This window comes from Pelecanus crispus, chromosome 7 (genome assembly GCF_030463565.1).
Source record: "Pelecanus crispus isolate bPelCri1 chromosome 7, bPelCri1.pri, whole genome shotgun sequence".
NCBI classification, from domain to species: Eukaryota; Metazoa; Chordata; class Aves; order Pelecaniformes; family Pelecanidae; genus Pelecanus; species Pelecanus crispus.
The window spans coordinates 49,462,521-49,489,231 of record NC_134649.1 but is presented as its reverse complement, the minus strand read 5'-3'; the positions used below and the strand labels follow the sequence as shown (position 1 = coordinate 49,489,231).

Below are 26,711 nucleotides of genomic sequence, written 5' to 3'. Positions count from 1 at the left end.
GGTTGTGTCATACTTGGTAAAATCCATTTTTAAGCATGAAAAATCAAAATCCCAGGATAGATACACAAACAGAAGTGCCCAAAGAATTTACCATTTCTTTATTTTTACCTAAGTCCTTATTCTGAAATGATGCTGAGTTGCATCATCCCCCATGAATAGAGGAGATGAGGGTTCTCTTAGGAGGAAGGCATGTGCGCACTCTTACGTTACAGGCTGTGGTTGAACACAAAGATGTAATCACTTACTTTTTGGGCCTTAGACCTGCACCTTGTACGAGTCTCTGACATTAACGCTATCTACATCCTGTTGGCTGCCCTTCAGCTGCAGTTTCATTGCAGCAAGTTGCTGCAAAAGAGAAAGAAAGAAAGAGCTTAAAACACACTGATGGCCTCAGGCAGAGACCAAGGCCTTGAGGACAGGATCCTTGGTGCAAGTTACTCGCAATGATTTCCAAGAGAGTTTACAAAAGGGCCAGTCCTCACTTCTGCCGAGCGATACCTACACAATTGGAGCTTCTCCTTACTATGAATACTGCGAAGTAACGTACTGGTCAACTACAATGACCCCTAGTTGCAGTTTTTGACATCTCACAGTGGGAATACTTAAAGGCAGCATCTGTATTTCCCTATTTTTTCCCCATGGAGGTGAAATGAGCAGCAAACGACCGTGTTGTGCCGAGGGATTGTATCAATGGATAGTTGAGAGATTATTTTTGGGGAAACAGACCTATTGGTCTGATGATCTTAGAGGTCCTTTCCAGCCTTAATGATTCCTAGTTTTACTTTCATTAAAAAAGAATCCAGCCACCAAGCCAGGGAAGATTAAATTAATTATTACTCTCCCCTTAACCACTTCAGTGGTTAGTGGCGGACTTGGTAGTGTAGGTTAATGGTTGGACTGGATGATCTTAAAGGGCTTCTCCAACCTCAACGACCCTGTGATTCTATCTGCATTCATTTCACGTACATATTTTCCTCCACAGCGTCAACTTTTACAAGCACCGGCCACACATCTTGAGTCAACGTGGCTCCCACATACATTAAATACTATCTGCTCGGCACCGGAGCGCTGGGCAGAGCGCCTCTGCGAAAGCACAGGTCCGTGTGCTGTTTTTGGGCCATGTTCGCTGCAGCAGCTGGTTATTTTTAGGCAACGGAAAGGCAAACTTCAAACCCAGCGGGGGAATGCGGGCGCCAAGGGGCTCTGGGCAGCCGGGCCGCCCTCCCTGAGGGGACGCGTCCCCCTCGCTCCAGCGACCGCGACTCCCGCGCTCCTCTCACGAAGCCTCACGTACCTGCCGCAGGCAAAGCACAAACTCTACAAGCGTCTCCGCGCTTCGTGGGCTGTGAGCCCGGCCCGGGGCTGCCGAGGCGCCCGCCGGCGGGAAGGGCGCGACGCGGCACTGTCCCTTTAAGGCGCGGCTCGTCACCTGACCGCGGGCGGCACGTGAGGGCTCCGCCAAGATGGCCGCGCCCGCCGCAGCCCGCGCCCGCCTGCCCCGCTGCCTCTGCCTGCTGCTGGGGCTGGCGGCGGCCGCCGGAGCCGCTGGGCCGGCCCTGCCCGGCGGGGAGTGCGGGTGCAGCGCTAGCCGCGGCGGCGGCGGGCGGGAGGCAGCGGCGCGGCGGTACTCGGCGGCGGCGGCGAGCGGCGGGCGCGGCGGCGGGCGCAGGCCGGTGAGCGGCGGGGGGGCGGTTGCCGCCGTCCCCTGAGGGGCCGGGCCTGGGGCGTCCCCGGCGGCGCTGGGCGAAGCGGGGCCTCCTGCGGTGCCCGGGGGATTACAGGAAGGGCCCCCGAGGGAGCGGGTTTCTGCGTGGGAACTGGGCGAAGCTGCTGCCCAGCCCGCTTGGGCCGAAGCGGCGAGAGGCCCTGCGCGGGCGCGGCTGCCCGGCGGCTCCCGGCTCGCTGTTCCCGCTCCCCGAGCCCGCTCTGTCTCCCGGGCCGTCTGGGGAGACGGCGAGGGGCCTGGGCAGCGGTGCCCGTGTCCTGGGGGCCTTCCCTGCGTCCCCAACCCGTGTCTGCCCGACTGCTGCTCCCTGTGCAAAGCTGAGATGGGACAAACCGACTCGAGGGGTTTTTTTTTCGGCTGCTTGTTTTGGCAGGCCTCCCTACACCTTTAACTGGCTCTCGCTGGGCGTACAGGTCCCAGAGCGCTCGCCTAAGCGGGGTACCGAAGCTACAGGCGGTAGCGGTTCCTGTAGGCCCTTACTCGCTGAATGTCCGTGCTGCTGTGGCTCTGGTCCCCCCCACCCCTCCCTTTTGGGTCTGTGCTGCTACCAGTGGAACTGAAACGCCAACAAGCGATGTTTCAGCTCTCTTGTGTGTACTTCAGCAAAGCCAGCATTTCTGTATCCATGTCTAGATATCCCTTCAGGTTCTCTTCACGTGAAAGTCTCTTCAAATTGCTTATTCCTTTCTATTGCTGCTGCTGTTGCTGCTCTTCTGAAAGATGCCGTCCAGAGCTGAATGTCCTTTCTTGATGAAGGCAGCTTTTAAAGTGTTTTGATGTGCCCTTGCTGCAAAGGGATACTGAGGTTATTTGGAGACCAAATGCCTCGCTGGCTGAGATACCTCCAGTTACTAGAAATGGGATTGCTGTTTTCATTTCATGAAAGGTGCCAGGTAAACTTTGGCAGACAAAATTATATCCCAGCAGACTTGGGCCTTGGTCTTGTGTGAGATGGGTTGCAAATAGTAAAATTGTGAGGGGCTGCCTCTCTAGCTGCCTCTTGGTGTTGTAGTGCTGGGAAGCTGCGTCAGCTTGGAAACAGCCTGTGTCACACAGGCAGTGTGCAGACTTACCAAGAAAAGGGAAGGATGCACAGTGGTAATCATGACTTTACTATTGCAGGCTGCACTTTAGAAATTTGAGAGTATTTAAAGAGTATGAATTAAATAATCTGTGTAGCACTTGGGCTCTATGTCACTGATATATGTTTCATGTAATAAATTTCAGCATTTTGCTGTGGGTCTCACTGTAGGGTGAAAAAATCCTTTGACCCTTACTTCACGCAAGGAAGCTGGCAACTTCAACAACAGATAATGAAAACTAATTGCTGCTGGATTTTAAGCCAGGGTCATAATGTAACTTGATTATGCTTAGCTAGAAAACATTTTTACCAGAAGGGAAGTGAGGGAAAAACTGGCTTCTACCTCAACTGAGATGAGTTCTTTCTACTGCGTCTTTAGAAACGGGGATCCTAGTACTTTAGTGGGTCTGCTTTGCATTACCATAATGCTTTCAACGTGATTGTAATCATAGGCAAATGCAGTCACCGTTGTTGAAGTTGAGCTTTGAGGACCATGAACTGCATGCGCTAGCTAAGTAATATTGGGAAGATACAGGCAGTTGTTGTTGCACGCTCTACCTAACATGGTAAATGATGTATCTGCTGGATTTCTGCCTCCACAGTTCCACTTTGATATTTATTAGAGACTAGTTCCTCAGTGTTAGCTACAGGTTTCTTAAAACTAGATGTTAAAGCTGCTTAATTAACTATACAAATGTGGTTTCTGGATGTGATGTCTATGCAGAAAATCTGTTCTTCGCTTAGTGTTGTATTCCACTGTTCTCACCTGAAGAGCGCTGTGAGACATCTGAGCCTTGCAGCCTATGATGCAGTGTCGTCATAAAGCTGGCCATCAAAGGAAGCTCCTATTTCCAAACAGGAGGTGGAGCTGTGAAATGAGCCTTGGTGGGGAGGATAATCCTATGGAATCTATACTTGGTATCGGTGTTGGACACAACAGTGGTGGACATGCCAGAAGTCTCGGCTGTAACTGTGTGAGAGGGCTGCAAAAGCAGCAGGTTCCGAAGGAAGCCTTTGGACGCTCCTAGCTGAACATACGCTGGCAATCTATCGAGATTTTTCAGGTTTTGGAAATGAATACTAGGCTGTAAAGCAAGTTATTTTTTCACATGCTTTTAGACAGCAGCTCACTAGTGAGCTCTGAGTCTTGTTTTGCAGATTGCTTCAAGGAGTTGTTTTAGCTACAGTGGGCTGGAAAGAGATTGGAAGGAAGGAAGTGGTGCAACTTCGTACCACGTTGTCATTTCCTAAGTCCTAAAAAATGTAAGCAAATTTATCCTGAAGCCCTTTTATGGATTCAGTTAAAGGCAATCTGTAAGTGCTCAGATTCTTTTTAGTGGAGAAAAAGTTATGAGGATGCAGCTAGCTTCAAACGTGGTTATTTCAAAGGCAAAAGTATTTGTAGCGCTTCTTACAGGCCTTCTGCAAGTTGTGTGAATTTTAAGTGTCGCTGGGAGAGACCCAAGTGAAAGGAGAGATCTGTAGTGGAGAAGGAACAATGAAACTGGGTATGTAAGGTTATGTCAAGTACTCCAAATTCCCTTGAGAATAGGAAGAGGTGCTGGATAGCTGATGTGAACTTATTTACTGTTCACTTGGTATGCTGGTGGTGTTGTAACTATGTAAATAACAGTAAACTCCAGAAGCTGGAAGGTAACTAATAGTTCTTTTTGTCTTCCTGGTTCTCGTGAGTCGGTGTGGGCATCCAGATAAATGGTTTTGGTGAAAGCACCCAACTTTATGAAGAGAATCTTGTAAAGTATGAAAAAAAACCCCAAAAATTCAACTATAGAAGAATCAAGGTCCTATAATCTAGGCCGTGCTGCAAAATGGCTGTTGTACAAAGTTCACATTTGGTTCTGTGAACCTGCCTCTTCATCTAAATAATGTTACATCGGTTCACAATTTTTACAACCCTGTCTCTGCAGTGTGGCTGCTTTTAATATACGTGTTGCATACTGTGTTCTTGCACTATACGTATATGGAATTTTGTTTGAACTCTCATACGTCTAAAACCCAGGCTTCTTTTTCTGTCAGAACTTAAACTGCACTTCTGGAGTAGTGTTAGAAGTATGCAACTCCAGAGACTTCTCTCTCAGTGAACGTTTCTGTTCTTAGACTTGAATTTCCGGCATACCAAACATCAGGCTCTTAAAAAAAAAAAAAAAAAAAAAAAAAAAAGTTGCTATGTCTTGGAAGTGGCTTTGCTCATTTCGGGTTCTGCCACTGGTCCGCCTGCTTGAATTCCTTGTGAGAGTAGTATGTGACCACAGATCACTGCCAAGGTGTGTTCAGGGCAATGTGATATGCCAGATTATTTTCCCCCGTGGATGCCTGTGTCAGTGCTGGCTGGCTTTTTTGGGGCTCACCCACTCACAAACCTCTGACCGTGGCCAGAGGAGGAGTGAGGTGGCTGAATTCAGCGCGAGTTAGGGGGTGAAGGTAGCTCAGGAATACTGAAAAGAAAGAAGTAGTTTTCTTCCCCAGTTCTTTCATCTGGTGGTGATGTTGGTTGGGTAACTTCTTGGCAAGCTAGCTCTTGCGTAGCGTCAGCCCTTGAAACATCACCTGCCCATTGGGAAGATTTTACACAGCCTGAGCTGTCATTCCTCTTCTGAGTGGGCATCGTGGGTGCTCTTGGTTTTTTGGGTGAGTTGCTCTTGGGTGAGGAGTGCATTGCGCAGTCTCTGGTCTTTAGGAGGGCTCTCAGGAAACATCTGATGAGGCATGACAAGACCTCTGGAGCCTTTGTCTTCCTGGAAAGAGCCCACTAAAGCTGCGGGAAAATGTGTTTTGTTTCTTTGGAAGCTGACCGAGGCCTTAAAGGGAAAACATCTTATTGAAATAGTTCAAATGTTACTCTGTCACTCGCCCTTATGAAGCTTGAGGCTCTTGCCCAAGGCCAGTCTTCCAGAAGAGTGGAATATAATCGACTTGAAAGTTTGTCTCGTTTCTGGCACGCAGAGCTGCAGGTGCTGTGTCTACTTGCCAGTTAGCAGCATGGTTGGTAATACAATGCTGCACATGCCTGTTATTAAATAAAAAACCATGTGTAGTTAGTATGCAAACAAGCATAGGCTTGTCCACAAAAGAGCACTTTACAGTTTCCTAATCTCCAGATTCTTCATTGATGCATCAAGCCCTCCTAGGAATAGAGGGAAATGCCAAAATTTCTCATCTGAAAATGAGTAGAAAGGACTCTGGATTGTTTCTTGGCTCTTAGGTGCAGTAAGGGAACATGTTTCTCCTCGTTACAGCACAAGTGTTACCCTCAGTAAAAAGTTCTGAATTACCTAGGCTTCGTGTAGAAAGAGCTAAAAATGGGGGTTTTGTTCTCAATTTAAGCTCTGCTTGCTTTTTCTTGCAAACAGGTGGTGATCAAGATGCCACTGTTGCCATTTTGCTGTGCTGCTTTTGTCAGTGAAATGCTGCTGAAAGCAAAAGCACCTCCAGAGATGAGGTGGAGGAGGAGTAGGACCAGAAAGAGACTTTTCAGTCTTTCATTTTCATAATCTTTTGGCTGGTGTTTTCCCTGCAGATGGTCGCTATTCCAGGAGGAGTGTTCACAATGGGCACTGATGAGCCTGAAATACAGCAAGATGGAGAATGGCCTGCTAGAAGAGTCCACGTTAACAGTTTCTACATGGATCAGTACGAGGTCAGCAATGAGGAGTTCGAGACGTTTGTGAATTCTACTGGGTACGTTACTGAGGTAAGGCGGAAAGGCATACAGTCTCCTGTCATCTTTCTTTGTGTTGGCAAAATCCCCATTAAAAGCTTAGGCTTTTCTGTTTTGAAGAATGTCACAATACTTGCTTGGGATTTGCATGCTAGAATATTTCTGATGTAAGTGGTGTAGAGAGAAAATTGTTTTGCCTTGCTGCCCAGGGGTCTGAAAGGGCATCTAGATGTAGACTGTTACATTTAGCAAGTGTCTTGATATCTGAACTAATATCTTCCCTGCAGTATGACTGAAGCAGCCTGGGTGAAGCAAACAGATGGCTGAAAATGTCTATGCAGGGTTTTTTTGGGTTTTTGTTGTTGTTTGGGTTTTATTTTTTTGACCTCTGGGTCCTAGGACATCTTTGTACCACTACAACTATGTTGTTAGATTTTCCTTATTTTAGAGGAAGAGGGGAGAAGGGATTTAAAAACCTGCAATAGCGGAGGGCTCTGCAGGCTAGTTCAGCGCAGCTACTTGCTAATGAGCTGAGCAATAGAAAGCCCTGCTGTCTAAAGAAGATATAAGAGCAAGTATAATAATAGTTTTGTGCATGTTACTGGGAACAATGGACTGAGGAAAAATGTTAAGGTTATTCCAAGAAAGAAGCTACCTGTGCCTGAGGCTGTGATCTTTCCTGACAGTTGCCTGTTCCTACGCAACTTTTATAAAACCCTGACAGGCCTTTTAGGGAAATAAAAAGCCTGGGTAATGATCAGGTCTCAAAGGAGGCACTTTGCTGAATTCACTTGATAAACTGGTTCTCATTTGGAACACAGGATCCTTCTGGTTGGATGAAGGGCTTCTTTTTATCTATGGCACTATTTCTGTTTTTAAGTTCTTAGCTCAATAACTATGAAAAAAGGTTGCTTAACAATTTTGAGTTTGAACAGGGCTTACTTCTTGCAAACAGCTTCTGGAATGAGCACATGTGTGGGGGTATTTGAATGTAGCGCTGCATCAGATGGAGTCTGTTTCAGACAGCGCTTCGTGGCTCAGCTGGTGTAGCTGGGTGCTCCACTACGCTTTCTCCCTTCTCCCCTCACGTGAGGCCCCCTTTTACAGTGAATTTGGAAAAATAAACTCAGAGTTAGAGTAAACAGCACTGATTCTGCAGGTTTCTTGGGGGATGCAACTGAGCTGTTTTTTGTGTATTTAAATAATGTCCACACTACTTACTGCGGGTAAACAGAGCCAACCTACTTCTCGGTTTCCTTTTATCAAGGTCTAGACTGAACTCCAGTGGCAAATGAAACCTGAAAGTAAATAGAAAGATGAAGGAGAAAAAATCTCCAGATGCACAGCTATCTTGTTCAACCAAAAGTATTTTTTAAACAAACTTCCAAAAAAAGAAAAAGCCCTCTATGGAGGCTGTCAGCCTGAAAGCTGGGTCCTTTATGTGATAAACCCTCTGTCTGGGTCTCTCAGATTGGGCAGGAAAGGAAAAAATAAGGGTTTTTTTTGTTCTCTGCTAAACCTGGTTGTGTCTTTTGGGTCTTTCAGATTGGGCAAGTGAGAGAAATTGAGTATTTTTTTTTTTTTCTTCCCTTTCTGAAACTGAATATATAAAGATTACGGTCATATGCTAAAGCTTATTGCAATTTGTGTGGTGAGTAGGATCCTTCTTTTAAACTGTGCTTCTTGAAGAGTTCTGAGTGTGCAGAAGCAGCTCGTGGTTATCATTCTCAGGCTTTGAATGCCTATAATAAAATGAAGAAATTGAGAAGGGCAAATGTGTTGAATTCTGATAACATGTTTTGACTTCCCTAGGATATCAATTCACTTAGTTTACCAAGGGAAAAAAACCCCTATGTTAGTATTGTGTACTGTGATTCGTTGAAATTATTTGTATTTTTTGTTTCTTTTGGCTCTATATAATGCTAGATACAATGATTGGGTTACTTTTAATTCTTGCACTGTTGTTGTGACAGCACTTTAAAACATGGTGCTAGTGATGATGAAGGAGAAGTAAGTGACAAGGCTTAAGTCTTTTATTGTGATTCCCAAAGGAAAAATAAGAGAAATGAAATATGCCTTTGAATGTTAGGTTATTGACTGTAGCATTTAAAAGCAGTTGGGACAATTGGAATTGCATTTTTAATTAATAAAAGTAAAAACATTTGCTGAAGCTCTGTGAGCTCCCATCTGTCCAGTGGCTGTTGAAGAACCACGACATCCAGATATAAAATGCCTTCTGCTCCAAAACAGCTTCCTTGAAAGAGAACTCAAAATTGCTATTAAATTTCCTTATCCTTGATAAAATAAAGCTGTAAACGTGAGTGGCGTTTCAAGACTAACGTTCCTTTTGATAATGTAGCTGAATCTTTTGTTCTTTCTATAGGCAGAGAAATTTGGCGATTCCTTTGTGTTTGAGGGAATGCTGAGTGAAGAAGTGAAGGCTGACATCCACCAGGCAGTGAGTAACGCAGCAGGGTAAAACTTACTTAGCAACCGCTGGGGTAGATGTGTTAGCACTTACAGCAGTAATATCTACATTGTGTGATGCTCCCAAAGCCGTGTACAAAAATGGGGTTTATGGAGGGGTGTTTGGTCTAGAATAATAGGCTCCCTCATGGAGGATTTATACTCTATTCTCTGGTCTCTCTCTCTTTTTTTTTTTTTTTTTTATTCCTTCTTTTCCACCCCAAACAAACAACTAAAAAAATCTGCTCCTGATTAGCAAAAATTAGTATCAACCCCTTCTTGTCTCTTTTTGTCTCCTAAATGAGAGCTATTTAGGACTGTAGTAAGTGGTGCAGATATAAGGCTGTTTATTTGCATGATGTATAACGCAGCGATGCTTTGGAAATTCAGGTGTCAGTAGTGGCTCTGCTGAGTGATGCGCTGTGTAGGCAAAGGACAGGAGAGCGTACGTACGTGTGACTGGCACGCTCTGCCAATGCTGTCTTCTGTCCAAACAAAGCGGGCAAATCCCGGATCGCACTGATTTAAGAAAATGAGGAGAATCTGCGTATCTGGTAACAATAGCGACGCTTGCATGAGTGCTTTTTCTAGGTTAACTAGAGGCAAATATTCCAAAGAAGTGCCATTTCTACAGCAGACCCGAGTCTATAAGCCATTTGCAACAGAATAAGGAGTTTTCAGTTTACTGTGCTTCCTGTGTCTCTGCAGAAGATCCTGTATGCCTTGCTGTTTTTTCAGTTCCCTTCACCTTGCTAGGGCAATATAGTGATCCAGGTAGGTGCAGCGCTGATTAAACTGGAGCTGATCCAGTTTTCCTGTTGAGTGGAAGTGAGTATTGGTTTAAAAAACCCCCAAAGTTGTGTAGCCAGGCTTCCCTACCCCCCTTTCCCTTTTTATGTTGTGAATGTGTTGAGGAGCCTTTCTTAGGCTTCATTTACCTCCTCCTTAACCTTAACAGGTCACTTAACCTTTACAGCTCTTGATAGTAAGTAGATTATGTCTTTCATCTCCTGGATGAATATATCTGCTTTGAGCAGAAGTTTGGACAAGATGACCTCCTGAGGTCCCTTCCCATCCAAATTATCCTCAGGTCTGATGAACGCACAGCATTTCCAGATCTCTTGTCCCATGCCTTTTAAAAAGGCCTTAGAAATGAAGCGTTCTGATGTGCGTAGTGTTGCAATTTTGGGGGATGTGTGGCTTCAAGTTGCATTTACTCTGGATGGGAATGTCTGCTTTTTTGGTTAATTTTCTTTTGGATCAGCAAAGCTAACTTGGCTCATTCTGCAACTGCTTGAATCGATGCAGGGAAGCAGGATGTATGCAAGGAATGAGGTAGTAACAGGACTGAAACTGCATCTTTTGGCAATAGTTCAGTTAGATATAAATAAGCGTTAAGTGAAACTGCACCTATAGAGGAGCACAACTTTTTCTTTGAAGGTAGAATAAATGCAGATGGGCTCATCCCATCTTCACAACAGAAAACTCAGCGTAGGTATTGGAGAAATCCTTTTGTCCTGCCCTAGTTCCGTGACGAAGAAATCCCTAAATCAGGCTCTCCGTTTTAAAACAAACAAACCCTAAGAATGCTGGTGTAAGCTCCGTCCTGGCTATTTGTATAAACACACAGAGAGTGTTGGGAGCCACTTTCCTGGGTGTGTCGGCCAAATTTTAAAGTGTTGGCTGTAATGCTAATTGAACAAGTATTATGCCAAAGAGCTGGAATGGAGCCCAACCTGGTCTTTTTGGCTGCTCCTTTACAAAGGTTTTCTGTATTTATTAAAAGTAAACTTTAGCAGACTGTCCTTTTGCCATGTTTTTCAGTATTGATTATTAGGTCATTTTGCGAGTTACTGGCATGCAGAGTGTTGTCAGCATAGGCACAAAGGAGGATTGTACCGAATATTTTGGTAAAGCAATCTGGAGAATAGTGACTGCCTGCCTTGTAGTTTGGCACTTAACTTTATGCTGATGCTGTGGACAAACTTATGTTCTAAACCATGGTAATATTGTGAGGAGGTGAAAAAAACTGAGAAGCTGCTTTTCTTCCTCCTGTCTGCCTGCCCCCTCACCAGCTACATACCATGAAATCCAGCTTTTAGCAAGGAACTTCTGTCTGCAAGGAGAAGGTGTCAGAAGGCAGCTTGGTGGTAGAGCTGGAAAGAGAACGCTAATGTCTGAAGATACAGCTTAGAATCTCATCTGTGTATGCTTCTGCCTCTCAAAAAAGTGTCTTTTTGTTGTTCTAGCGTGCATTGTCTGTCAGAGGTTATAAATGTTGACGGTACTGTGCGGACCTTAGTTGTTTTGAGGGTCTTTGTTTTTTGTGACAGTGCAATTTGTAGATTAGAGCAAGCAAGCGTCTTTCAGTTGCAGGGAAGGGAAGCATCAGCCATGGGGATGTGGTGTTAGAATGTAATGTAGTCAGACTGTTTCTTGACAACTAAGTTCTGTGTAGGCCATGCTTATCCCGGCTAATTGGAACTAATAAAATGCATTAGCAGTTTTCTATAGATAGTGCTTTCAAGAAACAAGTTTCTATAGACAGCGTGCAAGAAACTTCTTATTGCTAAAATGCAGAAGCATCCCAACTGTGGGGCAGGGGCTTTAAGTGTTCTGCAAAAGCAAATTCTTCCTAGGGATCTGCAAGCTTAAATTAAACAATAGAAAATAAAAGCTAGCTTCTTGTTACACTGCCCAAAATGTTTAAATTCTGCTAGCGTCTGCTGGGGAAAAAATGGTGAATCTAATACTGTTCAATTACTTTAAAAAAAAAAAAAAAGTGAGCACATCTTAAACTTGGCTACTGCGGTGTAACTGTTCAAATGTAATCAGAAAAAGTGTAAATTGCATGAAGCTGGTTTACATCAGCAGATGGTAATGATCAGCAATAGAGAAGATTAAGGCTTTTTTCTCAATGTATACCTTAGTCGACTAATATTTTAGCTTGTGGTATGTACTTTCTTGAATCATAACTATCACCATGAAAAGCAGAAATAAGATATAAACATTGTTGTGTTACTGGTACTGAAAATACCCCCACCAAACTGATGGGAGCAAGGACTGCACTTTTACTTTGCCTTAGTGTGTTTTTGATAAGGCTTTTCTCCAGTTGAAGCACAGGGGTGCTACATGCAAATGTGAATATCGGGCTTCCCCTATTCCTATGCAACAGGAATGTGCATTTTGGAATTACTATGTCATATGCAGGGAAAGAGTTGGGGACAGGTGGAAGTGAAGATAGTGAACTAGATGGTATATAACAGATCCTATAAATAACGAGGTGCATGTGTCTGGTGGGGAGTATCTGGGGGTTTTGCTCTATTTGGCCACTTTGGCTTCTCCAGTTCTTAAACCAGACAAAATTATCATAGGCCCTGAAAGGAAGCAGCTTAATTAGAACAGAGGTGGGGCTGGTGAAAGCTAATGCAGGAGCAGACCAGCTTAGCACGTAGAATAATTGTTGGAGCTTTGGGTGTGCATTTCCTGGAGGTGAGGTGGTCTAGATAGCCACTGCTACAGGAATGTAGGTTGGACCTAACCCTCCTCTGGAAGGGAAGCACTAAAAAGGGGTGTAGCAGCCAATAACTGAATTGTTGTAGATTTCTGGAATCTCGAGTTTTAGTTTTGGCCTCTAAGTTTGCGGTGGTAACGTGGCACAGGTTGAAAATTTAGCACTGTAGCAGATGAGGGTGTTACTGATAGAATTGGCGAGGACTTTTGGAAATAAGAAAGGATTTTCTAGGGCGAGAGTGGAAGGTCCTTTGAAACCAAAATGTTTTGTGTGGGCTTAACAGGTTTTGATAGCTTCCAATATTAAAATCAGTTCTCAGACTTGGAGATTAAAACCAACTACTAATTACTGCATCTATTACAGCTATTAAGTTATGGCCTTTCTTGCGTACTTGGCCTTTGGTTTAGATGGGATGGATAAAACACAGCCTAGTATTGCCTACGGCTTGGCACTTGGAGATTATCTTTTGCTTTCCTTCTCTTTTGAGAGAATTTGGGGAGATGGAAAAAGCTCAAAATTTAGGGATTTTGCTGCTATTATGTTACGATGAAACTGTTTTCCTGCTCTTCTATCTCCCTGACTGAGTTAAGGAGGAAGTAGAGAGGGGGGAATGCATGCCCAGTGCTATTATTCCATGGCACTGTAAAATGCCATTTATATGGCATCTTAGTGTATCTTAGAACAAAAAGCATGGGGATTGTGTCTGTGAAATGAGAAGGTACTGAGGCGTGCTTGCCAGTGAGGGGATTTGAGATCTCTTGCAAATAACTGCAAGAGTTTTGTTTGCTGTGCAGCTACCATGAAAAAGGTAAACAGGGTAGCACTTACTGAGACGGGAGTACAGCGTAAGTCAGATTTGCTCACTGGAGAGTGGTGGCAACATTTTTATTCTTGGCTTGTGGAAGATAGCAAAATTAGTTTTTGCTTCTAGGCCAGATAAATTCTGCAGTGAAGAGACCAAAAGCATACGAATCTGTATACTTTATTTGTCTTCAGGAAGTATTGAATTTTTGGTCTGAGAATGCAATGAAATCAGTTCGCTGGCAGACTTGAGCAAATACTATTAAGGAGTTCTGGTTAATCTAGAACTATGGGATTCTACTTTCATCCCTGTTTGTATGGAAGCCTCTGCAGTGGTCTTGAGCTGTGCAATTTACCTATTTATAGCGGTGCCTCTAGCCTGTAACTCAGAGGGCACAGTCCCATTCTAAAGACAATGAAAACATTGTGTTTCAAATGAGTATTTCAAATTAATAATGAAACGAGCAATGTTTGCAGGTGGGGTAGCAGTTCCTATGGAGAATGTACCTTCCGACAGCATGCAGTGACAACTTGCTCATCTGTGGCTTGGGGGAGGAGCGGGTAGGTTGTTGTGTGGTTTGTCTGATACTGTCAAAATGTCAACATACACAGGATGTGTAAGCAGAAGTTGACAAATACACTTATTGCTACTTTAAGGGTAAATTTCATCTCTACCACGCTTGGCTTTCGCTTTTTCAGAGAGGAAACTGAAACCGAAGGAAGAGGTGGGCGAGCCCATGCAGACCCCAATGCTACAGGTATCCCCTGTAAGGAGTTGGGAAGATGGAGCTGTTGAACTGTTAATCTCTGTCTTAAGCTGTACTCCCACTACTGGGATAAAGAACAATGTGCAGGATGTAATTCCTGGGAATTACCAGTAAGACTAGTTGATACTTATCAGTATAAACTACAACTTGAAGGTGGGGCGTTGCTTGTACCTCGGGCTGTAGGTGTATCCATGCAAGCCTCACTTTCTTAAAGCTTATATTCACTTGGTTATTGGAAAAAATGACTGGCTTGAGTGCAGATTTAGACGTTGGCTGAGGAATAGACTTTCAGAGGTGGAACTCACCAGGAATATCAGTTTCTCAAAAGAAGCTTCTTTGGATTCCAAAACTTGCACTTAATGAATCTTACTGGATTTTTAGCATCAAATATTTTTGGTTATTTTTCTTGGAGGATTGACATAGCTGTGAAGTATTACGCTGTTTGAATGAGATTCAGTGACCTTTTCTTATGCAAAGGAAAAGGTCCCTTTGTAAAAGTAAAGTGGTCGTTTCCAATTAAGTCTGAAATCTTTTTCTCTGATGACTTAAAATATATTTATTCTTATTCTATAAAGCTGCTGCCTTTCCTTTTTGTGGTACTGCAGTTTCAAACTACTTTAAAATGTTGGGACTTAAGGCAAACAATATCAATATTCAATATTAAACAAAATCCCGTATTGTTTTCATTTCTGAGCTAATGAGGGAGGCTAGAAACCTTAGAAAATGAGAATGAAAACAGATTCTTCTGTAATTAGAGCTTTTGGGGAGCTGGGACTTTTAATTGATGTAATAACTAGCATGGGACTTGCAATAGCATTGCAGAAGTTAGTTGTCTTCTGGAAAAATACTCAACTGTCTACTTCTAAGCTGTTTCAGCGTGCTTAATTACTGATTTGGTGGAGAGTTTGACAATCGTGTTTCAGATCAGTTTATGTACATAATTATAGAAGGTTTGTTCCTCTCTGCAGAGTATTTTCAAGTACAAATATGAATTATAGCTGCATATGTAGATTATGGCTCCCTTATGCAGCTACTATGACAACCTTGATGACTGGCTAGGAGAGATCTATTCTTCGTCTTGAGCCTCGAAGCAGCATTCATTTCCACACTATTTACATTGCGATGTCTCCCTGACTCGGTTACAGCTGTTTCAACTTAAACACAAGCCCGTTGCTATAGAGATGATGTACTGCATAGAAATGGGTCACGTTTGGGCCGTTTTCAGCGCGCCGATAAAAAGGAAAAGCAGAGCCGCAGCCTGGCGAAGGTGAACAGGGAGCGCGCGCCTGCCGAAGGGCTTTTCCTTGCGTTTGGAAAATGGCTTTAAAAATCAAGCGGGAGCGCTACGTGGCTCCAGCTTGCTTCAAACTGCCCCTCGTGCTGCGATGCGTTCGGAATCTGACTGCAAAGCTGAGTCAGAGCGGGGGCCGAGCTTTGTCTCTGCCCTCCGCTGATTCCCCTCTCTGACCCGGAGCAAGGCACGAAGGCGCTGACAACAGCCAGCCAAAACCCTGCCTGGGGAAGCGTCAGCTGGGAGCCGGGCTGTGCTAGTGCCGCAGCCCAGAATAGCTGCTGCTTGCCGACGTCCGGGATTGCTGAATCACGATCCCGGTGCTTGGCGGATCTGGTGGTGCCCGTGGCCCGCTCCTGCGGCAGGCGCAGGGTAACGTTACCCGTGTGTCCTGGTTTCGGCTGGGATAGAGTTAATTTTCTTCCCAGTAGGAGGCACAGTGCTGTGGTTTGGATTTAGTAGGAGGAGAATGCTGATAACACGCTGATGGTTTAGTTGTTGCTCAGCACTGCTTATGCCAGGCAAGGACTTTTCAGCTTCCCATGCTCTGCCAGGGGCACAAGGAGCTGGGAGGGGGCACAGCCAGGAGAGTTGATCCCAACTGCCCCAAGGGCCATTCCATACCATACGGCGTCATGGGCAGTATAGAAACTGGGGGGGTTGGCCGGGGAGCAGCGATCGCTGCTGGGAACTGGCTGGGCATGGGTCGGCGGGTGGTGAGCAATTGCATTGGGCATCACTTGATTTGTATATCATTATTATTATTATTATTATACTGTTACTATTAGCATTACTCTTTTACTTTATTTCAATTATTAGACTGTTCTTATCTCAGCCCAGGAGTGTTTCTCCCTCTCACTCCCCCGATTCTCTCCCCCATCCCATGGGGGCAGGGGCAGTGAGCGATGGCTGCGTGGTGCTGAGCTGCTGCCTGGGGCTGAGCCCCGACACCGTGTCCTGGCAGAGCGGGCGCCCGTAGGCGCTTGGGAGCCACGTGCGGGAGGTGGGAGAGAGCTCTCTGCCCTAAGCCTTAGTGAGCGAAGAAGTTTTTGAGGGTTGCTGGGAAGGTATGCTAATGCTACTTAAAAACAATAGGTGTAAAGCTACTTGTGACCAGAACCCCACCTAATGTGCTTTCTTTGTGGTTTCTGAGGGGAAAATGACAGTGGCCCATCTCTTGCACAGTAATTATTTTTATTTCTTAAACTCCCTGCCCTACTAAAAATGTTCTGTTTTCTGTCAGCCTTTTTCTTCAGTAGTTCATTAATCAGCTGTTCAGGGTTTAGGATGTGGCTTAGAGGAGGAAAAATTGACAGAGATTTATGTGTATCTGCCTTACATAGATAAAATAAAACCTCATCCAAAAATTATATTCTTTACTGAATAACTAATTTTTTCTCATATCCTACCAATGCTAGCAATGAGGGTGTCCAGACCACTGGGTATATTTCCCAGAGATAAAGCTTCATAACTTCCCAGATTCCAGGCTATGCACACATTGCTTTTGCAGCCAAGAGGATGCTTTTGCAAATTAAAGATGTACAGTGCTTAACACAGTCCGATTCAAACAAATGGTAACCTGCTAAGTCAGCTTCTGAAACTGAAGCGTGCGCATCTTTCTTTAAGAACTCACCTTAATAAATGGTTCTTAATAAATGATTTGTGTTTTCCAAACTTAGACTACTTTTCACTGAGAAAATCTCTTCTCAGGCAATTGATTCCTAAATTACTAAAGTTCTTACTCTCCAATAACTTTTGCTTCTCCCGGATGTTTATCTTGACCTAGCGTATGCAGGCCTTGCTATAATAAAATAGCATTAGAATGCTGTAGCACATCAGAAAAAAGATGTTTGGTGCTACATGTCTGGGCAACAGTGTGAATTTCTCATTGTCTTTTGGGCCTGACTTAAGGTTATAATCTACAGCTCAGTTATTTCAAGTGACTTGCTGCATGTTAGAAATGGATTTAGAGCCATGATTAGCTACTCAGTTGAGTTTCTTTTTGGTAATTCTTCTAATACATAAATGTGATTTGAATTTAAAACTTGGAGGTAAGGTGGGGTGTTGTTTTTATCTAACGTGAGACCAATACGAAAGTTTTCATGGTTATTAGCTGGGGTTTTGGGGGGTTTTTTGTGTGTGTGTTTGTAAGGGTATTCCCCTGCTGTTTTTGTAGTGGCAGCAGTGGTGTAATGCTGACGATGAAACTGCCTTTCCTGATGTTCCTTCCTTTCATTTTTTCAGTATGTATTTAGGAAGGAATTTTCTTCCAGATAATTGTAAAGTAGTCTAAAAATCTTGAAATCACCAGTTAATGGAGCAATTAAAGTTAGGATATCCCGGCCTACTTTGAAAAGAAAATTGAATACTTAAAACTTTGAATTTTATGCAAGCTGAGAGTGGGAGTATAGGCTTCAGTTCCGCAAATTGCTTCATTTGAGTGGAAAACTTGTAGGCTGGAGTTAACTGTTAGTATCTTCCCAGTATTGTCATATTGCGTTCTCTTTTCTTGACAGCGCTATGAGTCGGTGATAAGCAGAGCAGTGAGTTCTTAAAGTTTAATCCTGGAGCAGAGCGCTGGATAATCCAAGTTTTCAGCTGGATCAGACCAAAACAAGCATTGAGCTTCTCTGCCTCCTCAGTGTCCTTTGCTCCTAGAACTGCATTTCCTTACATACCGAGGCAGTTGTATAACGTTTGCAGAGCAGTTATGTTTAACCAGTTCTGTTACAAGTGATGGGCTGTGCTGTAACGAGTTAATCAAAATGAGGGAGGTATTGTCCTCTAATTTCGTATCTCTTCGAGATCTATTCAGCAGCATATGCTGCTATTTTTACAAAACGGATCTGTTGCCGGTCTACAGAACACATGTTTCGGAGTGAAGCATGAGAACGCTAAGCAGTATGAAAGTAACTAAGCTCGTTAGTGGCAAGGGAGGGCTTTGCCGTATTAACTGTGATGTAATATCTCTGTCTAATTAGCTCTTCTACTAATTAGATTCAGAGCAATTAAAAGCTTTAAAGACTTCTGAGAAGTTTGCTGAAAGGACTGTAAATTTCAGGTACACGACTTTCTCTTTTGGGAGGAGCATCTTGGTGCATGCTCGCTGGTGTCAGTGGCTGACTTAGATTAGTTTCCAATTAATTATTGAAGGTTGTATGTAGTCTATCACTGTTATCGCTGTCCTAGTACTATATGTGTAACTTCTCTAAAGATCTGGGTGTTCTGCAAAGACTGGCAGCCATTCAGTGCAGCAGAGCCAGAAACAGAAGACATGCACGCATAGTGCTCTCATGCGGAGAGATTATATTTTTCTCGGTTTAAAATAAACCGTTCTGATTGAAAGCATCTGCTTTTTCTTTTGCATAACAAAAATGTTTTCCAAAACTAAAGTCCTCTAAAGCTGAAGTCTTTGCAGTGTCCTGCAGAGATTTTTATGCAAAAACCAGCAGTTCAATTTACAAAAACGTGTTGTGCTTAAAACTATTGTGATGAAGTCTTACTCGTGATCTTCCAGATTCACGGAGAACCTTTAGCAAATAGTACTGCGGCTCTCTTATTTTCCTTAAAGAGCTGTAAAATTCTAAGTTTGGATTTCTGTCCTATCTTGAGTATAGATTAAAGGTTAAAGCTCAGAATATACAAGGAATTGGTTAAATCGGACTAGTTTTAAGCCTGTTGACTGTAGTCTCTGTTTAGCAGCTTGGTCATTCTGAAGCTTCAGTGCTATGAAAGTTGAGCTGAGTACCTCTCTGAACGAAGATCCCATCTTTGGGTTTGAATGCTCAGTAACAGAGCTGTCGTTTCTAGTAAGAGATCAAATATTTCTCATGCTTTTTTGAAAAGGGTAGGGGCGCTGATTTGTGGGAAGATGATCGTTGGCTTGCGTAGATACTGAGCCAGAATTATGTGGTTGGTGTTGTCAATTATGTGCCGTCATGCTAGGGAGATCAGAGAGCAGGATCTTTAAGAAATGCCATTACTTCAGTGGTACGCCTGAAGGGTCCTGTTCAGATGGAGAGCACATGGACAGAACACTTCAGTCATCAGCAAGCTGCTGAGAGCATCTTTATTTCTTTTGTATTCAACACCGATGTCTTCTCCTCTTCACTCGCTTTGGAAAAGAGGGCATCAGAAACCCACGTGTGGATGGCTTCCCAGCCTGGAGGAGTCCCGCAGCGTGTTTAGGGATTCCAGCGCTCTTGCCTAGAGCTCGCAAAGAGCTGTGGGCTCTTCAGCTGAGCTGAAGCCAACAACTCTGCAGCTTTAGTCCAGGATTGCTATTGATTTACAGTGAGCTTTTAGGTAAGGTACCCAGATGCATGCTGTAGGCAAACTCTGTATGTGATGGTGGGAGAAGAGTGAAAAGCTGTCATGGGAGCTGTTATAGCATACACTGATCGGATGCTTTAAAAATAAAATAATATATCTTTCTGTATCAGCAGCACTTCTGTTTCTTAGGCACTGCAGTTTATTTTCCTCCTGAAACATTCAAATGAGGCATCTGATGTGTACTTTGGACCAGAGTTTTTCTTAACTTGTGTTTGTCATAGATATTTTTTCTCTCGCACGTGTGTAATTACGTGTTAAATGCTCATCACTGCTGACAGATGCAGCTTCCTCCTAGGAGCTGCTGTTAAAATTGTTTGACCGGGCTGACGCTCTGTCTCCCGAGTACCAGCTTTCAGTGACTTTTACTTTTGGACTTTCCCGTGAAGGATTTGGTGAGTTAAAGGATAACACTCTTGGCACGACTCCTACCTGTGTGTATAACACTTTACAAAGTTGGTTTAGCAGCACGATGAAGAGAAATAAATGTTCTGCTTCTTCCCTTTGCCATCTCTCGAGGGGGGAAAGCTGAGGGGCAGTAGGGAGGGCAGCAGTTGCTGAAGGTTGTTCTGCAGGCCAGGACTAGAGAAGCATCTGGATCTCCTAGGCCTAGGGCTAGGTAGCTGGTAGGTTGTTTAACTCCTAAAGCATTGGAGGCTTATTGACTTCAATTTTTGTTCATTATGGAAATTATCTCCGTAACAGGAGTATTTTGGAAGCAAGCACTCAAGCTGCTGGAATAAAACCACTACTGATGGTTAGCTTAAGTGTTCTTTTTTTGCCTCAATTTTCCAAAAGGACCCATTCTTAAGATAAGTATTTCTAAGTGAATGTGAATCAGAATAGAATAGTTAAACGTGCTGTGCACTGACCTTCTCAGCTTTGAAGTAGGCTTAATAGAAGAAACCCTTAATGAATGTATTCCAGGAATAATTCCTTGGCATTGCAGAACCAAATTTGACGCTTTTGGTTAGAGAGAAGTACTCGATGTCTGCATTGTTACAGAATATTTTGTTGGCTGGATGTTGCTCACCCAACCAACTGGGGGGAAGAAAAAAAAAAAAGGCTTCACTTCTCTGACTCTTCTGTCTCCACCTTCTGGAAGCTGATAGCAAATAATTTAATATCAGCTTACTGAGTTAATTAACTGGAAAGCAAATGTGTTTCAGGATGCGTGTTTTGACCCTAGTTAAAGGATGTCATCAGGATTTTGTTTTAGTTATTCCAGAACACTGTGTCTAGGGAGCAAATAATTGGGAAAAAATTATCTTCTGAGCCAAAACTGTCTGTCTTTTTTTTTTATCATCTCTGTAGAATGTGTCAGACTGAAGTCAGCCAGGAGGTTAGCTGGCTTAAGCGTACTGTGGGCATACTGTTGTAAAAGAATCGAGTAAAACTGCAATGTCCCAGATGACCTCTTCCATACATTACCATCTGAATTTTCTTGGCATATGTTTCCAGAGGTGAAGAACTCTAATTGAGAATTTGAGAGGATAGTCTGGTCCACCACAGGTAGCATGCTGAAGGCTGTGCCTTCAAAGAGAACAAACTGTGCCTTGTATCAGACCTGCAGGTGAGAAAACGTAGAAGGGAAGGAGAGAGCCAGAGGGCAGTACTTAAGAAAAGCATATTCAGGATTTGGTCTCCCTCTCGCTTGTTTTTTGGGTGGTATTTTCTTTGTGCTGTTCCATACCTTAGGCTATTCCCTGGCCAGCAGTATTGTAGCGTGGATCAAATTATCATCCTGGTTTGTCAGGGTAATAGGTCGGTTGGCTGCAGGCAGAGCCACGAGCTGTGAGGGAAAGCTTTGTAGCCTGTTGTCACGTGGGGGTTTTTCACAGTAGCCTTTAGCTGGGAACTGAAGTCTCCTTCCCTGGCTACTCTTGTCCCTTTCCAGGTTGCAGCTGCTCCCTGGTGGTTGCCTGTGAAGGGAGCCAACTGGAAGCACCCCGAGGGTCCTGACTCCAATGTCTCCAACAGGTAAGCCATAAATGGCCATTCAATTATAATACACAGTGCTTGTAAATATACCTGTAAACTTGCACCAGGAATGGAGGTACAAGAAAGGGTTTTTAATTAGTAATCCGCTTGCCACTGCTTCTGTGACTATTTTCATATCTTCTAGTGTTTTGCATGCAATACTCTGTGGTCGTGTGGTCAATGGCATAGTGGTATTTCAAAAAGGTCTATAAGCACTTTCCACCCAAGGGAAAAGAGACCATACTGAAACATGCTTCAGTTTTCTATTTGCATTTATATATCAGCAGTGAAACAGAGTAGATCTTTAGAGGATCAGCAACTTTAGAGCATTTGGTGCAGATCTGGTTTTGGAGAAGACGACTAAATACCAGCTGCGTGTGTACTCTAGGAGTCCATGTAGTGTGTCCTCCACCTGGGATCTGGAGACCTACCTCTCTGGCAGCAGAAGACTGAAGAGTTTTGTGCTTTTTAATGTGTTCTTACTTGTGTAGGCTGACTGTTGTGACTTTATAAGCTCTAAATGCTTTGGAAAACTGCGTTTTTTTCCTTAGCCTATAGTTAGTGCCATGCTTTGGTAGCATGAACCCTGAAACTTGCTGATCTGTGTCTTTGCGTGATCTCTTTCAGTTCAGAAGTGGAATGAATTTTATGCCTCAAAAATCAAAAGGCTTCGTTATTTTCAGGTGCTTTTTATGGATACTGCAGAACTAGCCCTGGGTTGCACATGTTGAAGGCCATTGTTCAGTTATGTATATTACTGCATGCTTGGATGTGACTGCCTTCATTTGGGCCCTCTTACATTGCAACTCCTTCTTTTGCTAGGCAGGTGTCAGTGGAGCTGGTGCTAGCTGCCTTAACTGCCTAGTTAAAGTTTCAAAACTGCTGTTTGAAATGAAGTCAGACTCTCTAGCCTAGATCTAGTAGATGCTGGCATGTTTTTGAGTCCTCTAAGGACAGGGCTATGTTAGTGTTAACGTCATCTGATGGCTGAACTGCTTAGTAACAAGTCCATTGTCTGTTCTCCAAGGGCAATGAAGGAATTATCTGAGGCAAAAATAGAGATAATATCAGGAGGCGTTGTTAGGGGGAGATGGAGAAATTTAGGTCGCAGTCAGCAGATAAGAGTTGGAAACCTGCCATGTAAATCTAGTCTTGTAGAAGGATGGTGCCAACCTAGCCTGGTGCAGCTGCTGGTGAACTTGCCGCATGGAAGTGGTCTGATGGACCGACAGGCATATGGCTTGTTAAATGAGGCAGGAAAGACAGGTTAATAGGAAATCCCCTGTATCTGTCTTCTGCACCAGTACCCTCAGCTTTTGAAGGATCTTGGTCTATTAGAGGCTTGGATGGGGAGGATACTTGTGGCAAGAATGACTAGGCATTGTTTCTGTTTTTTTCTGGAAAAAGAGACCGGGATTGTAAGGGCACTCCTGGAACCGAACCAAAGGAAAGATGGGAGCTTTTGTGCAAACTGCAGACTGCTTGAAACACCCAAAGAAAAATACCTTTGTGTTAAATTTCTGCAGTTCGCTGTTTCCCAGATTGGGTGCTGCAAAAGATGATGTTGCTAAGAGTAAGGAGTCTTTCTCCTCTCACCTCTCCCTCAAAAGGCCCACAGCTGACAGCAAAGAAAGAACCTGCAGCAAAGAGAAGAGTGCACAGGGAAGTTAAGAGCGTTTGCCATTAAATTGCAATGTAAATTTTCCTGTTGAGAATCTTGGCTTCTTGTTAAGATACTGTTAAAGTAGCCTAGCGAGGAGCAGTAATGCTGCAGGCTCTTGGTGTCCTCCTTTGGGTTTCTGAGCACCCATGTTTCCACAGAAGCCAGTGTATCCATAGTTCTTCGCTGGCTCCTGGGGACAGTGGGTTTCTGAGGTGAGACCATGAGAAAGCACAATCTATAAATGTCTCTGTTAACTGGATAGAGCTCTACATAAAAGCATGGTCAGAAAAACAGAGCTTCATTTTTCCCTCCTCCTTGTTTTTCTCTGGCTGCATTACCCCTACAGCATCTACTAGTAGCTTGCTGTTTTTCTTTAAATAGCTTCTTTTCTGTAAAAGTAATCCAATACCTTGTCCAGTTGTAACTGAACTGTGGAATTCCTCACAGTCCTTTGTGGCCATCTCTTTGAAGAGTTTCACGATGTGCCTGTGGTGTATAGCAGTGAGATTGCCTAGTTCTGCTGATGATCTTGTCCTCTTTATTTTGCTCCCCAGAATGGATCATCCAGTTCTTCATGTTTCCTGGAATGACGCTGTGGCGTTCTGCACATGGGCAGGGAAACGATTGCCAACTGAGGCTGAATGGGAATACAGCTGTCGAGGGGGCCTTGAAAATAGGTACCTGTCACAAGTGTGTCCCTGATAAATGTTGAAAGCTGGTATTTACAAGATAGGGAAGAGTTGTGTGGGGTTTTATTACCCTCAATGTCTTTTTCTTGTGTAGTATGCACATCTGTGGTAAATATAACACTGGCTTACTCTGAACGGATTCCTTTAGGTAAGTGAATTTCCCTGAATACCTAAATGGCATATTGAACTCTGTAATGGGAGGCGAATGCAGAGAGGCTGGGAAAGGAGATGATGTGACAAAATGCCAATACAGGACTGCAGGAGATGAAAGGTGTAGCGAAGGGCCTTAGTGCCAAGGCCGAAAGAGTTGCAAAAGACCTTAAGAAGTAAATAACTACATCCTTGCACAGCAGCTGTAGGGCCACTGCATCCGCCCGTTATCTGACTGTGGGCTTGGGGAGGAGGGGAAGGCAAGGTGAATAATAGGTTCATGTCTTCTCCATCCTGTGTCCTGGACTACGTACTGCACAGGGCAGTGCAAGTGCTGCCTTTCCCTCTTCCATTTGTGAATCGTCCTCGTAGAACCCTTGCTCTCCTTGAAAACCCACCACGTGTTGGTACAAAGGAACTGGGTTACAAACAGTTCTCTGGGGTAAGGTGGGGTGGAAGGGGAGGGGTGTGTCTTTTTTTTTTTTTTAATTAAAAAAAAAAAAAGAAGTGTTTGATAACTGTTCTTCTGTGTGTCTTCTAATAGACTTTTCCCATGGGGCAACAAGCTTCAGCCAAAAGGCCAACATTATGCCAATATCTGGCAGGGAGTGTTCCCAACCAGTAACACTGCAGAAGATGGATACAAAGGAACTGCCCCGGTAAGTGTGTCTCAAAGTGAATTATCGTATGGAAATGAACGGAGTCTTCCTAAAATTGAGGTCTGTGTTCAACACGATGAACCATGGCTGTCTTCCATTCCTGTACTCTTTCACCTTTAGATTTTTAAAGTTACAGTAAATTTCACTGCAGGCTTGAGTATTAGCAAGGGACACTTTTTAAAAGCTAATTGAAAAGTAAAGATTATTTTCATGTTAACTTTTAGTTCCTCTCAAACTGACCTCTTTTCCCCCTTTCCAGTCAGTTTATAGTCAGATGCTCAAATACTTTCTGCCTGCATTTTTGGCATTACAATTTTTTGAACTCTCATTTTTTGGGTAGTTGTTCCTGAGGCACAAAAATCATGCAGTGGTTTAAAAGAAATGAAACTTCCCTTTTTGGAAAGGTTGAGGCTGTCTAGTATGGCAAACAAGTGGAATTTTAAAGGCAATCAAGAATGTGAATGAATTATTAAATGGCTGTTAAAGTAAGTCCAAAAAGTTTCATCGGTAGAGAAGTCTGAGTATGCATGAGTTGACAGCCACCCTTGCTCTTCTTTGATGGGAAAGGGAATCTGGAAGTTGTAAGCGTGGGCTTGGAGGTCAGGTCACTAATACTACGTGCAGGGCTGCGCCTGTTGGTCAAACAGTGCCTGTCTTCAGAGGATCAGTCTCCAAAACCAACGATAAGATGCTCTGTGCCACAGTGGAAATGTGGTGCTGAGAATGTTGAGGATGAGAATAGTTCATTTTTTCCCTCTGTTTTATTTAGATGGAGTATGTAAAAGTGTTAAGAGTTCTGCACCACTAATTTGGTGTCTGCTTCTGAGATACGAAGGCAGAAGCTCCTAGTACAGACCAGCAGCCTAGTCTTCAGGATTAAAAACCTTATTCATGTTGAGTGGTTTACAGAACTGGCACTTGTGTTCCATACCTTGTGTAGGTCACTGCGTTTCCTCCCAACGGCTATGGCTTGTACAACATGGTAGGAAACGCCTGGGAATGGACGTCTGACTGGTGGGCTGTTCATCATTCGACAGATGAAGTTCACAACCCTGTAAGTATTTCATTGGCATCACATGAAGTATAGAATTCCCTCTTGCTACTCTGATCTGGTTGCTGTTTGCAAACCTACGGTTCTTTGCTGCTCTCTGCTGTGTCTGGGGTGGGACAGGCTGTGTTCTGGTGAATTAGGAAGCATCACGCCCCAAGTCATCAACACTGGAACCATAGGGTTGTGGTGCAATTTTTTGTTGTTGGACAGGCTTCCACAACTGGCTAGCAGTGGAATACTTCCAAACTGGCATCATATTACATAAATTAAGAATTTGCCAAGGCAGTGGAATGACTTTCAAAACAAAAAAGAAGGTTTTTTGTTTGTTTATGTTGCTACAAGGTGTACTATTTTCTTTTTCCTCCCCAGGCAGAGAACAAACCATTGTGAGTTACCTTTATGGCTTCTACTAGCTCGTTTTAAAACTCAGCATGTAATAAAGCTGAAGTTTATGGGGAGAAGTAGCTTACCAGGCTTTGAGAGGTTAATCATTGGTTCTCTTTGTGGCAGGCAGAGAAAGAAGTCTTGCAGGGTAAGCTTTGTATGTGCGGCTCCTCATGCAGTATCTCTCAGCAGATTCAAGTTCTAGTGTTACATCTCCTTCTCTCTCTCATTTATCCGGGATGACTAAATCTGAGAAATGCACCGCTCTGCTCTGAGAGCTTGTTTTGTTCAGACACAGTTATCTGTAATGAGAAAACCAATTACACCTCACAGGGCAGGAGCTCTCTGTTTGCTGCAGGTTTTGAGTATCCCTGTGCTGTGGTCTCTTGATATGCGCAGTCTTTCTTTGGTGTGCCGGACGTAATTGGAGGCCGTTCTGGGAAGTCAGCAGTTGGAAGTAACTTGAGGAACTTGCTAAACT

At 43.8% G+C, this 26,711-nt stretch overlaps 1 protein-coding gene across 1 annotated transcript in view; it reads left to right on the top strand.

Annotated features, from left to right (window-relative positions):
* The first annotated feature begins 1,463 nt into the window (after window positions 1-1,463).
* SUMF1 (sulfatase modifying factor 1) overlaps window positions 1,464-26,711 on the top strand; it is a 38,796-nt gene continuing 13,548 nt past the window's right edge. Inside the window, exons 1-7 of the mRNA XM_075714166.1 lie at window positions 1,464-1,673; window positions 6,346-6,519; window positions 8,870-8,944; window positions 21,552-21,634; window positions 23,852-23,974; window positions 24,681-24,795; window positions 25,736-25,849. Coding sequence (XP_075570281.1) covers window positions 1,464-1,673; window positions 6,346-6,519; window positions 8,870-8,944; window positions 21,552-21,634; window positions 23,852-23,974; window positions 24,681-24,795; window positions 25,736-25,849 — 894 coding nt within the window. The remainder of the gene's footprint in view (window positions 1,674-6,345; window positions 6,520-8,869; window positions 8,945-21,551; window positions 21,635-23,851; window positions 23,975-24,680; window positions 24,796-25,735; window positions 25,850-26,711) is intronic.